At 39.7% G+C, this 15,470-nt stretch overlaps 1 protein-coding gene across 5 annotated transcripts in view; it reads left to right on the top strand.

The window, feature by feature from the left end:
- The first annotated feature begins 374 nt into the window (after positions 1 to 374).
- The window catches only part of CUL4B (cullin 4B), a 41,488-nt gene continuing 26,392 nt past the window's right edge, over positions 375 to 15,470 (top strand). For 2 of the 5 annotated variants that reach the window (XM_047843860.1, XM_047843859.1), the window contains exons 1-3: positions 4,536 to 4,691; positions 5,446 to 5,985; positions 8,321 to 8,436. In XM_047843860.1, the coding sequence (XP_047699816.1) occupies positions 4,664 to 4,691; positions 5,446 to 5,985; positions 8,321 to 8,436 (684 nt within the window). In that variant the 5' untranslated portion in view covers positions 4,536 to 4,663. Of the gene's footprint in view, positions 454 to 4,535; positions 4,692 to 5,445; positions 5,986 to 6,071; positions 6,288 to 8,320; positions 8,437 to 15,470 lie in introns of those variants that run through there. The other 3 variants (XM_047843858.1, XM_047843857.1, XM_047843862.1) reach the window with 3 other exon arrangements.

The raw sequence follows: 15,470 nt of genomic DNA, 5'->3' as shown, positions 1-15,470 counted from the left end.
AAAAAAAGCAACTCTAGGATGGGCAAAGGGTGTAGTTGGATCATCTTTGCTTAAGCTTTGACCTCCCCAGTCGTCTCCTAGCAGCCCCTTGCTGTTGAGAGCATCACAGAGCCCTTATTATGACATCATGTTGACTACCTCACCACTGCCTGGTTTAACTTTTCTGTACTTCCCTGCTTCAAAGATGGTCCTTCAGAAAGGCCGATAGGCAGCATGGACTACGTTTTACCCACCAGTTGTCTTTTCTAGACACATTCTTAAACAATGCTTGCTGCAGAAATATCTTTAGTATTCTCCTGAGCAATCACTATCTCCTATTTAAGGAAGATTCCACCTGTGGACAACAAGGCTTCCAGGGGTGTCTGTCACTGACAAATCGCTGCTCTGAGATGTCTGGAGAAGACACAAAACAAAGTAACTTGGGGAATTCCCATGATCAAAAAAGGGAATCAGGTTATACTCTTTTTTAAAGTTTTTTAGAATTTTAGTTATTTTGAGACACAGAGACAGCATGAGCAGGAGAGGGGCAGAGAGAGGGAGAGAGAGAGAGAAAGAATCCCAAGCAGACTCTGCACTATCATTGCAGAGCCTGATGTGGGGTTAGAACTCACGAACTGTGAGATCATGACCAGAGCCAAAACCAAGAGCCGGACGATTAACTGACGACTGAGCCACCACAGCACACCTCTCTTTTAGAGACATGCCTGCCAAAATAGGGGAATGGACATTAGAAAAACTTGTCCTCTGTTTTTGTATATCTTTCTTTATACATGTTTACCTTTATAAGAAGCTACAGGTTTATTTATTTGCTTGATTAAAAGAATACCAGTAGTAACTATACTTCATCTGGCAGCACTGTAAAGTTTAATTAATGTTTCTAAGGTATGAGTTGAACTCACAAGATGAAAGATTCTATATATATGGAATATGTGTTAAGTGCCCAATCTGGTTTAGTCTGATAATGGCCATAATTGTATGGTGTTCTACATCGCAGTCTTGATTATTGTGGTTTCAGTGAGTTCAACCTTGAGAAATGTATTTTAATGTTGAGAATGTGTTTAACAACGGTTGGCAAATGTTTGGGTGTACTTGATTCTTGATGTAAAAGATGTTTTACAAAGAAATATGGAAGGTTTTTCTTTTTAAATTGGTTCAAGGGTCCAAGAAGACACAAAATTCTGGTCCTCACACATCATATAGTAATATCTAAGTTGGTTTGTGCCACAAAATCTAAATGCTAAATAAAAAAAAATCATTATTATTTTTTTTAAAATTTTTTTCAACGTTTATTTATTTTTGGGACAGAGAGAGACAGAGCATGAACGGGCGAGGGGCAGAGAGAGAGGGAGACACAGAATCGGAAACAGGCTCCAGGCTCTGAGCCATCAAGCCCAGAGCCCGACGCGGGGCTCGAACTCCCGGACCGCGAGATCGTGACCTGGCTGAAGTCGGACGCTCAACCGACTGCGCCACCCAGGCGCCCCCCAAAAAAATCATTATTAAAATTACATCTCCATATTAAGATATGCTAAATATGTGAGGATTGAGCTGGCACAAAATAAGGTTGTTAAGATATCAAAAGGAAGATTCGTGTTAATCACCAAGATAAAAAAGAAAAATATTTTTCCACAAAACTCATTTAAGGATATTTCATGGAAAACTTAAATAGTAGGTAGGACTGCTGGGTCATTCAAAGTGAGCTAGTGCTCAAGAGCCAAGGATCTGTGCTTTTAGAGCTAACATGTAACTTGGAAAACCGAAGGGCTTAGATAATCTTGTCAGATTGGGAGCTATTATTACCAGAGTGTAGTTGAATATTAACAAGACTCAGCTATGCTTTATGTTAGTATAAAAGTTTATCTTTGTATGGCAAAAGCAGTTTTCTACCTTTATGTCCATTCCCTTTCTGTTGTACTAATATTTGTAATTTTAAAAATAGCCAGCACTTCCATATACCCTTTAAGAAATATAATTACATGAATTAAAACAAGGCCCATTTTTTTGGTCTTGAAAAGTACTTGGTTAAAATGCAAATCCTTCTAGAAAATGTATCAATTTGGGCCATTATCAGCTGGCCCATCCACACACCCTTCTAAGAAATTATAACTACACAAATTGGAACAACCTTGTTCATTAAATCCGGAAAATTAGCTAATCTTCCCTTGTAAAGATGTAAAGACACGGCATTATTTTCTCATTCAATGAAATTTTCAGTATTTACTTTGCATTTACAGTTGTTCAGCATCATGTGAAATATGAGACACACTAAAGGGAGGTTTAATGCTTTAGGATACCTTTCCTGGCTTTAAGAGTTAACAGTCATTTTAGGCAGTCAGAACAGAATGGTACATTCAAAACAGATAGGAATCCATTCCCCCTCTTTTTGGCCTCCATCTCTGTTCTCTATGGTCCTAGGGCCTAAGTTCCATTAGAGCCTTGCTCTCAGCCAATTGTCATCAAACAGCATAAAGCTGATAGTGGTTCCAGGTGGTACCTCTTCTAGAAGGATTTACATTTTAACTAGACTTATGAAGATCTAAATTTATTAAATAAAAAAGTGGGCTTGTATGACAGCTAGAAAATTGATTCATTCTTAGAGTTCTGATTTGTCTCTCTAAAACTATTCAGTACAAACTGCTTTTACTCCACCCACAGTCATGTTACTCCCCTGCTTTTAAAAGCCTAGCTTGCTCCCTCCTTTCCTTGCTGTCTAACCTAGCCCACAGAGTAGACCAGATTTTTGGCTTTGTGTGCCAGAGGAGGGAAGGAAACATTCTTCCTCTACCCTTCAAGGTCTTCCAGCTGGATTAAGAATTAAATTCACAGGAGACAGATTAATAGGAGGAAAAAAACCCCAAAGTTTTATTACGTGGGCACAGAGATCTCGAGAAATGACCAAGGCAGGCAGTTCTTAATACATTTTAGACAATGAGACAGTAAATTTGTGAGGAATTGAAGGGATAAAGAAAACAGGTGTTTGAGAGCTTTAATTAAATTACGGAATTCTAAGCGGAATTTAGGTTGAGGTAGATTAGAAAAACGTTGGTTTCTGCAGCTTTCTCAGCTTTACTGGTGATAAGGATGTCTTTTTCTTAGTACAGGGAGCATATTTGCCTTATGGGAGATTTGTTTCTTGCTTTCAGGGGGACAGAACAGGGTCTGCGTGTTCTTGTGCCAGTGGTTTCCCAAGTAGCTTCAATTCAAAATAATCAATATGCCATTGTGTTACATTTTTGGTGGACTGCTCTTGGCCTCTACCCAGGCACTCTTGAGCCTCATTTTCCTTACTTCTAAGGACATCTTACTTGGTAGCTTCATTGCACTTTCCGTATTTCCATAAACAGGCCAGGCCCTTTCACAACTCCCTGCTTTGCCCATTTGCACTGCCCAGAATGCCTTTGACCTTCCCCCTCTCTGTCTTTTTGGCAGTTCCCACTCTGACACCCAGCATAAACAATTCCTATGTGAAACCGATTATTCCAAAATTCTTCCGAATTTCTTGATTCACATGTTTCTGGAGCACTTTGTACATATGTTATACAACTGTTAGGGAAATTAGTTTTGTAACCCTTTTCCCCTACTGGCTTCTCAATGGTAGGAACCTGATAACATGTGTGGCATAAAGTCTTTCAGTTGGATGTTTCTGCAATTAGAATGATCAACAGGTTGGCAGATTGAGTTTTATTTGACATTGTGCCCCACCCCCCCCATGCCCTCAGGTTAAACAAAAACTCTCAGCAGGAAATTTACAAGGTTAGTGCTGCTAATTTAACCACATTTAGAGGTTTGTTCTTAAGAGTAATCTATTTTGGAATTGGGGCTTGTGGAATATATTGGTAGAAAACATTGATTTTTGCCAATATCATTCTTCCAAAATGTGTTCTTTGAAACAGTTCTGAATTGAGATTTGGTAAAAGTCGCTTTGTTTGGTCTGTAAATTATTGGATTAATGACTGAGGAGGTCGTTGTGTATTGTGTGTGTGTGGGGGGGTGTTAGTTACCTGCTTGTTTCTTGGACCTTAGAATGCACCCTAACTCTGGCCAGCCATCTTAGAAAATGCTCCTGGTAGGAAGGTAAAAAGATTTTACAGCTACGTTACTGAAAAAGGTATCAAAATTCAGGCCCTATTCAGTGTTGGGTCAGCAGTGTCCTTGACATAAGAGAAACAATTTATAGCTCAATCGAAGCAAAAACTCATTTTCTTTGTATCTAACATCTTTTTCCTTTCCTATTTTAACGTCAGGACATTCCTTCTTAGCAGCAGGCATAATGCCATGATCATATTTTCCTTCATTTCGGGTTACTCCCCATGCCTTACAACCCCTCCTTATTCCTTTATCTCTTTCAAAGTTTCCATTCTCGGTTCCCTTACTTTTTACTCCCTCCCTTCCTGTCTTCCTCCTCCTCTTTTTTCCCAGCTAGCTCACCCCGCCCCTCACCGTCACCACCTTCCCTCCCCTTCAGGCTCCTTCCCGCTGCTTCTCCCGCCACCTTCCCCCTACCCCGCCCGCCTCGCGTTCAGAAAGCTCCAATCAGGAGCTCGGGAGGTGTCTGGAAAGCCCGCCCCCTCCTCCCTTTCCACTTCTCTTACCCCCCTTTTCTCCCTCCCCCACCCCCCCCACTCAAGTCCTGCGGACCTGGGGGCTTCGGGATCTGGGCGCTATGAAAAGTGTCTGCCCAGTCACTTCCGGTAAGGGCGCTGCAGCGCGAAGCTTCCCGCGGGACCGTTAAGGAGGGGGTGGGAGTTACCGGCGGACCGGGGGAGGAGAGTGCTGCCAAGGAAGGGGAGCGGGAGAGGGAGGGGGAGGAACAGCGAGAGCTAGGGAAGGAGCACGAGCGTCTTGGGCGCCTTAGCTGCCGCTTTCCCGCCGCCTCCCCAGGAGCCAGCACCCCCGCCCCTCGGGCGCCTTGCAGTGCTTCTCTCCACCCCCCACTCCCGAGGACAGACGCCGCCCCTCCCTCGCCGCCGCGTGACCGGAAGTGGCGCCATCTTTAGCCTCTTGTGCTATTGACAATAACAAGCCTTGGTTCTCTCCCCCTCCCCCCTCCCCCCAACCACGGCATCTCCCCTCCCAGAGAGAGGGAGAACAGGAGGAGGAGCTGCAGCCTCACAGACTCACTGAGTCGCTCCAGCAGAAAGGGGGGAGAGAGACCGAAAAGCAGGGGAGGGGGACGGCACCGCCGTTTACCTGTCTGCCGCCTCGTTCGCTCTCCCCCCTCGTTCTGCTCACTCCTGGTGTCAGCCTATCCGCCTTCCCAAACCCTCCCATTCCCCCGGTGTAGCCCCCCCTTCACTTTCCTTCTCGTCCTCTGTGTTTCTCCTCTCTTTCTTCCCTTCCCCCTCTAGCATTGCCACCTTCTCTCCTACACGCACGCAGGCATATAAACGTAGGTTTTTGATGCTCCTCTGCCTGTTGACCCCGCTATTTTCATGTTTCCAACAGGTTTTTCTTCCCCCAATCCCTCAGCTGCTGCTGCTGCTCAGGAGGTCAGATCTGCCACTGATGGTAATACCAGCACCACTCCGCCCACCTCTGCCAAGAAGAGAAAGTTAAACAGCAGCAGCAGTAGCGGCAGTAATAGTAGTAACGAGAGAGAAGACTTTGATTCCACCTCTTCCTCTTCCACTCCTCCTTTACAACCCAGGGATTCGGCATCCCCTTCAACCTCGTCCTTCTGCCTGGGGGTTTCAGTGGCTACTTCCAGCCACGTACCGATACAGAAGAAGCTGCGTTTTGAAGACACCCTGGAGTTTGTAGGGTTTGATGCGAAGATGGCTGAGGAATCCTCCTCTTCTTCCTCCTCATCTTCACCAACTGCTGCAACATCTCAGCAGCAGCAACTTAAAAATAAGAGTATATTAATCTCTTCTGTGGCTTCGGTGCATCATGCAAACGGCCTAGCCAAATCTTCTACCACCACTTCTAGCTTTGCTAACAGCAAGCCTGGCTCTGCTAAGAAGTTAGTGATCAAGAACTTTAAAGGTAACCAAGGCCAAAATCCATAATCACCTACTAAGGATTTGACACTTGAGCGGTCACGTGCTCTGTTTATGTTAATATATTAAACAGTATAGAGGTGGCCTAATGTTTTATGCATAATCAATGAGGTGGAGGGAGGTCCTTTTTTGGGTGGAGGGTTCATTTTCCGGGGGTGGTTAGTATCCTTGTGCTGAAGCATACACCGAGTGTTTCTGGGCAGTATTTTGAGGTCTGGCTCAGCTTCTTCTATCTACTGTTACTCATTACAATACTGAGAATCGGTATGATTGATCCGGATTTTACAGGTGAGAAATTTGTATTCTAAAGAGGTTTATTTATTTCAGGTGCATAGTGAGCTTTCGTACTGGTGATTTTTATTTTTATGCTTCAGTAGGCCACATTTTCTAGTCCCTAGAAATGCAGGTAGCAATGGTGATCTTTTCATGCTCAGTGAAGATTTATAGTTAGATTTGTAATATTGAACATTATATTCTTGAAACCCTTTGTGGAAGCAGTATTTGGAGAAAAATATTTATGATCTCTGCATTTCTTTCCAAAGGTAGGGTTTGGAAGTCAAAAACACTGTGTATACAGATAAGTAGTAACTCTGTACCACTAGTTTAAAGATGGGAACAATTACTACATCTTTTTTTTTTTTTCACTAAAATGGGTTTTAAAGTACTGACCTGCAGTTCAAATTTAGGAAAATTTGTTCATTTTACATTTGAGATATGTGATTGAGAGTATTATGGATGCACTGATGTATATAAAATCAACAGATTTTGAGCTGAATTACTTTTTTCTGTTAACTGTGTTTCTAGTTTTCTGACTTAGTTTTTCAACACCCTTAACTGGCAGGTAATAGCTGCTAAGAGGTTTATTAAATGGAGAAGTAAATGAATGAACTTAAGTAATATTTACCAGATAAGTGCCTTGTGGGTAAATATTAGTATTCAGAAAATTAGCTTCTTGGTGCTTGTGTTTTCAACATTAGTGTGAAAATCAAGAATATGCTCTATTTTGTCTAAAGCAGAGGGTTATAGTGTTTATTTTTAACCTTCTCTTTTTTTTCTGTCATTCCTCTCCCATCCCCAGGTTCTCAAGAGTGTTGTAATCTTTCTGGTTTAATAGTATACTTTTCTGAAGTGAATGTGAATTGTAATTGACTAATGTGTTCACTGTTCCACTCCAAGTATATGGATGTAATAGCCAAGGATTTTTAAAGAGATGAGCTTTATCCCTAATTTCATTTGCATACTGGTTTCAGAGATTTTGTTTGGGTTTTTTCTCTCCCTCTTAAACTAAAAACACATTATGACATTTGAATGTTTTAATTAAAAAAATATTCCTTGTTGGTCAATGAAGTTTAAATTAAGGCCCGGGTTAAGATATTCCTTTCCACTCTGAAAATGCTACATAGGTTTTGGAGTCATTTGGATGTTTTAATTTTTAAAAATTTTACTCTGCTCATAGATGGAATTTAAATTAAAACCTGAGTTAAGATGTTTCTTTTCATTTGTAGATGCTGCATAAATTTATGTGAGAGTCAAACAGACTTGGATTAGAATTCCAGTTTTGCCATTGATTAGCTATGATGACCTTGGGCAAGCCTTACTAAATCGAGTCTTCTGGCCTCAGTTTCCTCTGTTGCAAAATAGGGGTGATAATACCTTCCTTAGAGCGTTGTTAGGAAGATTAAGAGATTTATAAAGTACTTGTACATAGTAGACATTCAGTATTTCAAATCTCAGGTACAAAATGCATGTCAACTGACTTGCTAGGTTTTACATGTCCTCGAATAAGATCAGGATTGTTATTTTTTTATCTGTGATTCTTGAATTTTTATTTTTTGAAGCAATACAGTCAATAGAAAAAAAAACTTCACCTAAAGGTGAATTCTAATAGGTGAGTCAAAATGACGAACAATATTCTGGCATTTCAAATTTTATTCTTTATGCTAAGCTTAAATACAGTAGTTACTTTATTTTTTATTTTTTTATGTTTATTTATTTTTGAGAGACAGAGCGTGACTGGGGGAAGGGCAGAGAGAGAGGGAGACACAGAATCCGAAGCAGGATCCAGGCTCTGAGCTGTCAGCACAGAGCCCAACACGGGGCTCGAACTCATGAACTACAAGATATGACCTGAGCCGAAGTCGGATGTTTAACCTTCTGAGCCACCCAGGCGCCTCCAGTAGTTACTTTAATATTTAGATGTAATAATTATAAAAATCAAAATTTACTCTTAAAAAGCAGTAATACTATTATTGCACTTTTAATGGATCCTTTCGTTACCATATACTATATATTCTGACATCAACTTTCTACATATTATCTAGATAAGCCTAAATTACCGGAGAACTACACAGATGAAACATGGCAGAAACTGAAAGAAGCGGTGGAAGCTATCCAGAATAGTACTTCGATTAAGTACAATTTAGAAGAACTCTATCAGGTACGTGTTAATGTGGATAGCCAGACTTGGCTAGCATATATTGAGGTGGGATGTATATGGATTTTACTTTGAAATGAGTCCTTCTGTAGACTTTTGGTTCTCTTCTAATTACAATTTCTTGATTAACTTACGCATTCTTTTATAATAAAACCACATACTCTGACATACTCTGACATTCTGACATAAACTATGAGTACAGTCATATTGGCATATTTCGGGTTTATTTTGGACCCTTCCGATTAGGATTTACAGTAAGGAGTACCTTGGTATAATCAAGGTTTTACCTATAATGGAATCCTATAGTCTAGATCCCAAAGATGATATCTGGTAACATCGTTCTGTTGTGGCACTTCTTGCTAAGTGGTGTTATTTGCCTATAGGAAGGGCCTCAAGAAATGCAGATACTCTGTATTTTATCCTTCTTCCTTTGTAGTAGTAGACTTTTGCCATTTCTTTTTCTTTTGAGAGAGAGAGACAGACAGAATGCGAGAGGGGGAGGGCAGAGAGAGAGGGAGACACAGAATCAGAAGGGGGCTTCAGGCTCTGAGGTGTCAGCACAGAGCCTGATATGGGGCTTGAACTCCAGAGCCGTGAGATCATGACCTGAGCCGAAGTCAGATGCTCAACTGACTGAGCCACCCAGGCGCCCCGCCATTTCTTTTTCTTGCTCTTTACGTTTGTCTTATCTTCTGGACTGCAAGACCATCCTTAGCCAAAAAAATGAGCAGCTGATTGTAGTCCAGTGACTTCCTCTGAGGTTCAGGTTTGTTTCTTTTGCTTAACAGATGGGTCTGTATTTGAAGTGTTTGGTTTAAATATACTATTAAGGGCAATTACTGATTTAGACTTCTTACTACTAAGATATTTTTCCCTACTGTATTTTTGACACAACCACTTCAAGAAGTTACTTTCCATTATAGCGTCAGCAGTTGCATATAAAAAAATATTTCAGAATCTAGTAGCTTGAATTGTTTTTTTTTTATTTTTAATTTTTTTAAGTTTATTTATTTTGAGAGAGCACGCACACACAGGGATGTGGTGAGAGACAGGGAGAAAGAGAATCCCAAGCAGTTTCTCTGCTGTCAGCGTTTAGCCTAACTTGGGGCTCAAACTCACAAACCATGAGATCATGACCTGAGTTGAAACCAAGAGTCGGGAGCTTATCCAAATGAGCCACCCAAGCACTCTTAGAGTCTTTTATATTGATAAATACCTTGTAAGAAGTTAAGTTGGTTCAACTCATCAGAATTAGTAGTTTTCATCTATTGACTTTAGTTGCAGAGGCTGTGTAGTAATGGACAAACACTGGGTTAGGAGTCAGGAGACAGATTTGGGATCTGGTTTTGGCTGCTATCACCTTTGTGATCTTGAGCAAGAAATTAGACCTCTCTCGACTTCAGTTTGCTTCTCTGTAAAATAAGGGAAAGAAGAACTGTCCTATCTACCTCATGGAGCTACTTGTAAGAATCCAGTAAGATGTGAGAAACACCTCGAAGCACTATGATCTAGAAATATAAGATGATACCACTAGTACAGCTTTTTCATAAGTCACAGTGTGCCTTTTTCACTTGTAATAAGCCAATTAAGATCACCAGTTTCTGTTGCTTTGAAAATTGAATGAGTCAGTGCATGCAAAACACTCAGAACAACATCCGAACCATAGTAATAATGTTATACAGTATTCTAATCCTTATAAAGCTATGGAAGTATCAGATAGTGGTGGTAGTAGTAGTAAGTTATTACTTAAGAATGAGCCCACCTTGGGGCACCTGGGTGGCGCAGTCGGTTAAGCGTCCGACTTCAGCCAGGTCACGATCTCCTGGTCCGTGAGTTCGAGCCCCGCGTCGGGCTCTGGGCTGATGGCTCAGAGCCTGGAGCCTGTTTCCGATTCTGTGTCTCCCTCTCTCTCTGCCCCTCCCCCGTTCATGCTCTGTCTCTCTCTGTCCCAAAAATAAATAAACGTTGAAAAAAAAATTAAAAAAAAAAAAAAAAAAGAATGAGCCCACCTTACTTGGCTTTGTTGGTATATTGCACATGTGGCTCCTGAGTTGTACAATATTAAAAGTAGAATTACGGAATTGGAGTTGGAAGGGCTTTAAGAGATCAGATCATGTAGTCCAATAGCTTTTTTCATATAGTGCAGGTGTCAGTCTACAAAGCAGGTGCATCTTTTATTATTTCATTTAAGCATTATAGAAGAAACCTTTTGTGAAGTGGATAAGGGAGTGCTTATTATTCCTCTGTTGATGAGGAAACTTGAGTCTCAGGGAAGTTAAATAATGAGATGCCTAAGTTTCAAGTCCAGTGCATTTTTACTACTATGCTGCTTCACTAATACACCACAGCTCTTTGAATATCTCTGTAGTGCAGTGTTTGAGGCAAATAAATACTTCACTTTAGGGAAAAAACTTTGTCATCAAAGAAGGTAATTTTTTCATTCGTGTACGTATATGGTGTTTATTTGGATATGCTGGTGTACAGCATCTTTAGTTTCAATAATGTTATTTTATATATTTTGTATTTATGGCAGATTGTGATTGCTAATGAAGCCTATTTACTTTACCTTGAATATTTTTCTAGAGTTTTGGGGTTCAAAAATATTTCTCCTGGGGTGTCTGGGTGGCTCAGTTAAGCGTCTGACTTTGGCTCAGGTCATGATCTCAAGGTTGGTGGGTTCGAGCTCTGTGTTGGGCTCTGCGCTGAGCCTGCTTTGGGTTCTGTCTCCCTCTCTCTCTCTGCCCCTCCCCCGCTAGCACAGGCGTGTTCTCCCTCTCTCTCTCTCTCTCTCTCTCTCTCTCTCTCTCTCTCTCTCAAAATTAAAGAAACATTAAAAAATTTTTCCTGATAAATTGATTCTGTTAAATGTCTTTGTTTCAGGAGCTCATAGCTTACATTTTTTCTGTTTTTCCTTTCCTGTATTTCAGAATTATTACATGCTATTGTTCAATTGCATTTTTTAGCCTAAAATCAGTGATACAGCTTTTTAACTCTTTGCATTTTTCATAGTTCTTTACTATTTCTGCTTTAATAAATTGAAAAGCATTTGTTTATAACTGTTTTTGTTTTTGACTTTAATTTTATAAATGCTCGTTTGGATCATTCTCAGAAAGTTTATTTTGAGATGTTCAAGTTCACAAAAAGATAAAAAGATAAAGGGAGTAAAGTTCATACCATCTGGATTTCAGGTGCTTGTTTAATTTTGACTGGTTGAAATGTAAATTAAAAGTACTCTCCTAAAAAAAAAAGTACTCTCCTAAAATTGAAACCGTAGAAGTATGTAGTATTACACCAAGCAAAAGTTCACCAAACCTCTCATTCCCCCATGCTATCCTTTGTATCTGAAGTAAACACTTACTTGGCATATATCTATGCAGAACTTTTTTCTCTGCACGCAAACGGTTTTAAAGCTTAATCATAGAAGTCCCTAGTATGGATGGCATGTACTGCCTCCCTGAGTTTTTAGTTTCTAGAACAGAATATGTGGTTCTGAGTGCATTTGCAAGAAACAAATGTCTTTTAAGGGTGATTTTAAATGAGAATTGTACTTGAGTTTAAAAATATCTTTCCTCGACAACCTTGAAATCCTGGTGTGAGGCAGTGGTTGGTTAATGTTATTTTAGTTTGGGGGATTTTTTTTCTTGTTTGCTTATTTTTGATTGACTACAGATAGGAGTATGGTTAAGTGCAGTGACTTTTGAGTTGATCAGCCTGATTTAGATTAGAGATCTGCCACTCATGATAACTTTGGGCAAGTTACTTCTCTAAGCCTTGTTTTCCTCATTTGCAAAATGGAAGAGTAACATTATCTTTGTGTTAGGGTTGTTTAGTTGTAAACAAAATACTGCAGAAAAACTGCTTGTTACAATGTCTACTGTTTGTTGGTGTCATCATTGATAATGATGATAATAAATGAGTCTTTTAAAAAGATATCTTTATTTTTAGATTACCCTTTACTGTACAGCTCTAAAGCCACATGTTATAAAATTCTAAATCCACACTGACTCAGAACAGCTGGCTGATAAATAGATTACATTCCAGATACGTGTCAGTAGACATCATTAGCCAAATTGAAAGAATAATAAAGAGAGGAACTCTCTAGGAACAAGTATTTTTTACTTCTCAAGAATATGTCTTGTTTTTTACATGTGGTATCTTATAATAGTTGGAATTTTGGGTGTTTTAAATAATGGGATTATTTTTATTACGTACTCAGCCTTGTATAAGTAGCTGTATAGTCTTTTAAAATCAGCTACCTTTTTTGGAGCTGGCTGGTAGTTTATATATGAAAATATAACATTTATTCTTAATATAAATGTTTATTTTATTTGAAGGCAAGTCTAGGCCATACTTCAATTCTGATGGAAATAATTTTATGTATTATTAATAATAGTGCGGGGTGGGGGGACGCCTGGATAGCTCAGTTGGTTAAGCGTACCACTCTTGATTTTGGCTCAGGTCATGATCTCAAGGTTTGTGGATTCAAGCCCCATGTCTGGCCCACTGCGGACAGTGAGGTGCCTGCTTCAGATTCACATCCTCTGTCTCCCTCTCTCTGTGCCCCTCCCCTCCTCATGCTCTCTCTCAAAAATAAACTTTTTTTCTAAAGTGCGACTACAAATTCTTAGTCCTTGATAATTTTAGTCTTATTTAAATCCTTTTTTATTAGCTGTAAAAAGAAAAATAATTTAGGTTTCATGTCTGGTTTCCTTTCTGTAAGTTCTTAGTTTTTGATGTATTTTGAGTATCTTATTGTAGCCATTTTTCCTAAATGTAAAAAGATAAATTAGATTTTATTGCTGTATCGTTTGTTGAAAACTAGGTGGTGTGTTTTCCTTTCTTTAAATATATGGTTTAGGGGCGCCTGGGTGGCGCAGTCGGTTAAGCGTCCGACTTCAGCCAGGTCACGATCTCGCGGTCCGGGAGTTCGAGCCCCGCGTCGGGCTCTGGGCTTGATGGCTCAGAGCCTGGAGCCTGTTTCCGATTCTGTGTCTCCCTCTCTCTCTGCCCCTCGCCCGTTCATGCTCTGTCTCTCTCTGTCCCAAAAATAAATAAACGTTGAAAAAAAAAATTAAATATATGGTTTGAAAAATAACACCCAACCCATTAGGCCGACGACCAGAGTTCAGCACCCTGTGGGAATTTAATATCTTTCTTGGTGTCTATCGTTGTTAAATGAGAAAAATTTCTAGATTTCCTCCCTTACTGTGTTTATTTTTGTAGTTTTTGTATTTTTTATTCTTATTTTAGTCCTCTTCATTTTTTTATTCTAGTCTTACTACTTATCTTCATTTCTGTTCCTTCTCTTGCCCCTTGTGCAATCTTATGTGCCTTTGCTGTATTAAATCCTGTATTCCCCAAAGCATCAAATTTCAGGAACTATAGTTTTACATTTTGTTTGCTACATGTTTACATTTCTTTGGAGTGTGTGGTTTTGTTTGTTTCAGACAAACACTTTTTTTTCAGACAAACATGTTTTTGATGTGATATGTATGGATTTTGGAGGGGAGGGGCTGAGGTTTTGGGGAATAAAGGTTAGAAACTTGTTAGAATGTTCTATTTTATATCTGACTACATTGAAAAAGAATTTAAAAAAATTTTTTTTTAACGTTTATTTATTTTTGAGACAGAGAGAGACAGAGCATGAACGGGGGAGGGTCAGAGAGAGAGGGAGACACAGAATCTGAAACAGGCTCCAGGCTCTGAGCTGTCAGCACAGAGCCCCGACGCGGGGCTCGAACTCACGGACCGCGAGATCGTGACCTGAGCTGAAGTTGGACGCCCAACCGACTGAGCCACCCAGGCACCCCTGAAAAAGAATTTTTAAGGCAGCATATTTACCAGTAATGATTAGGAGCTTAAGTAAAAAGATAATTTTATTTAAGAGACTTTTAAAATGATCTAGAATCTGCTTGATATAAATAGTTGCATGTGAAATGAGATAAAATAATACTAAATACATTTGTAATAGTTCATTTCAAAGATCTGGAATAAAATAGAGCTTATCCCAAACTTTAAGTAGTTATTTAACATTTTCCTATTCATGTTTCTATCCCAGTACTTAATAGGGTACAGAACACTTAGTTAAATAGTTCTTGTTGAATTAGTTACTGCTTACTGTGTGCAAAGCTGGACAGATGCCATGGACATAAAAAGATCACTTAGGCCTTTTTCCTAAGGTGCTTATATTTAAGTAGCTTCATGAAATGAGTAGTTTGTGACCAGCATTTAAAAACATTTTTTTAATGTTTATTTTTAAGAGATAGATACAGCATGAGCGGGGAAGGGGCAGAGAGAGAGGGAGACACAGAATCTGAAACAGGTTCCAGGCACTGAGCTTGTCTACACAGAGCCCGACACGGGGCTGGAACTCATGGACTGGATGGTGAGATCATGACCTGACCTGAAGTTGGATGCTTAACCGACTGAGCCATCCAGCGCCCCCCACCCCCCACCCCGGCCATGACCAGCATTTTTTAAAAGACATGAAATAGAAAATAATCAAAGAACATCACACATAGTAACAATAAGTGTAGTTTCATGAAAATTTTGTTTAAGTTACATAAATTTATGTATAATGGATTGTGACATACAATGTGTTTCTTAACTGTGGCTTGTCAAAAATTTTTGGAAGTCCCTATTTTAGGCACACGTGATTGCTCCAAACAAACCTTGCTTTAAAAAGTAAGGAAAGCAGAGTGTTTAGATGATAGTATGTGTGGAAGATCATAAACAGACATGAGACTAAAATGGTAAAATTGAGCCTTGAATGCCATGCTGAAAAGTGGTAGTGGGGAAGATAGGGTTTATTGGGTAAGGCAAATATTTTAAATTTTTTGAGGACTTAATGTATTCATCTAGTTCAGAATCCAAGAAATAATACAGAACATATAGTGAAAAGTTTCACTTCCACCCTATCCTCTACCCACCCCCCCCAACTCAGTTAGTTCCTCTCTCCACAAACACTATTAGTTTGGGGAGTATCTTTCCAGCAGTGTCTCATGTATGTAAAAACAACTGTGTGTGTGCTTTATTTG

Source organism: Prionailurus viverrinus, chromosome X, assembly GCF_022837055.1.
Source record: "Prionailurus viverrinus isolate Anna chromosome X, UM_Priviv_1.0, whole genome shotgun sequence".
NCBI lineage: Eukaryota > Metazoa > Chordata > Mammalia > Carnivora > Felidae > Prionailurus > Prionailurus viverrinus.
Note: the sequence above shows the minus strand (reverse complement) of the source record. Positions and strands in the feature narration are given on the sequence as shown.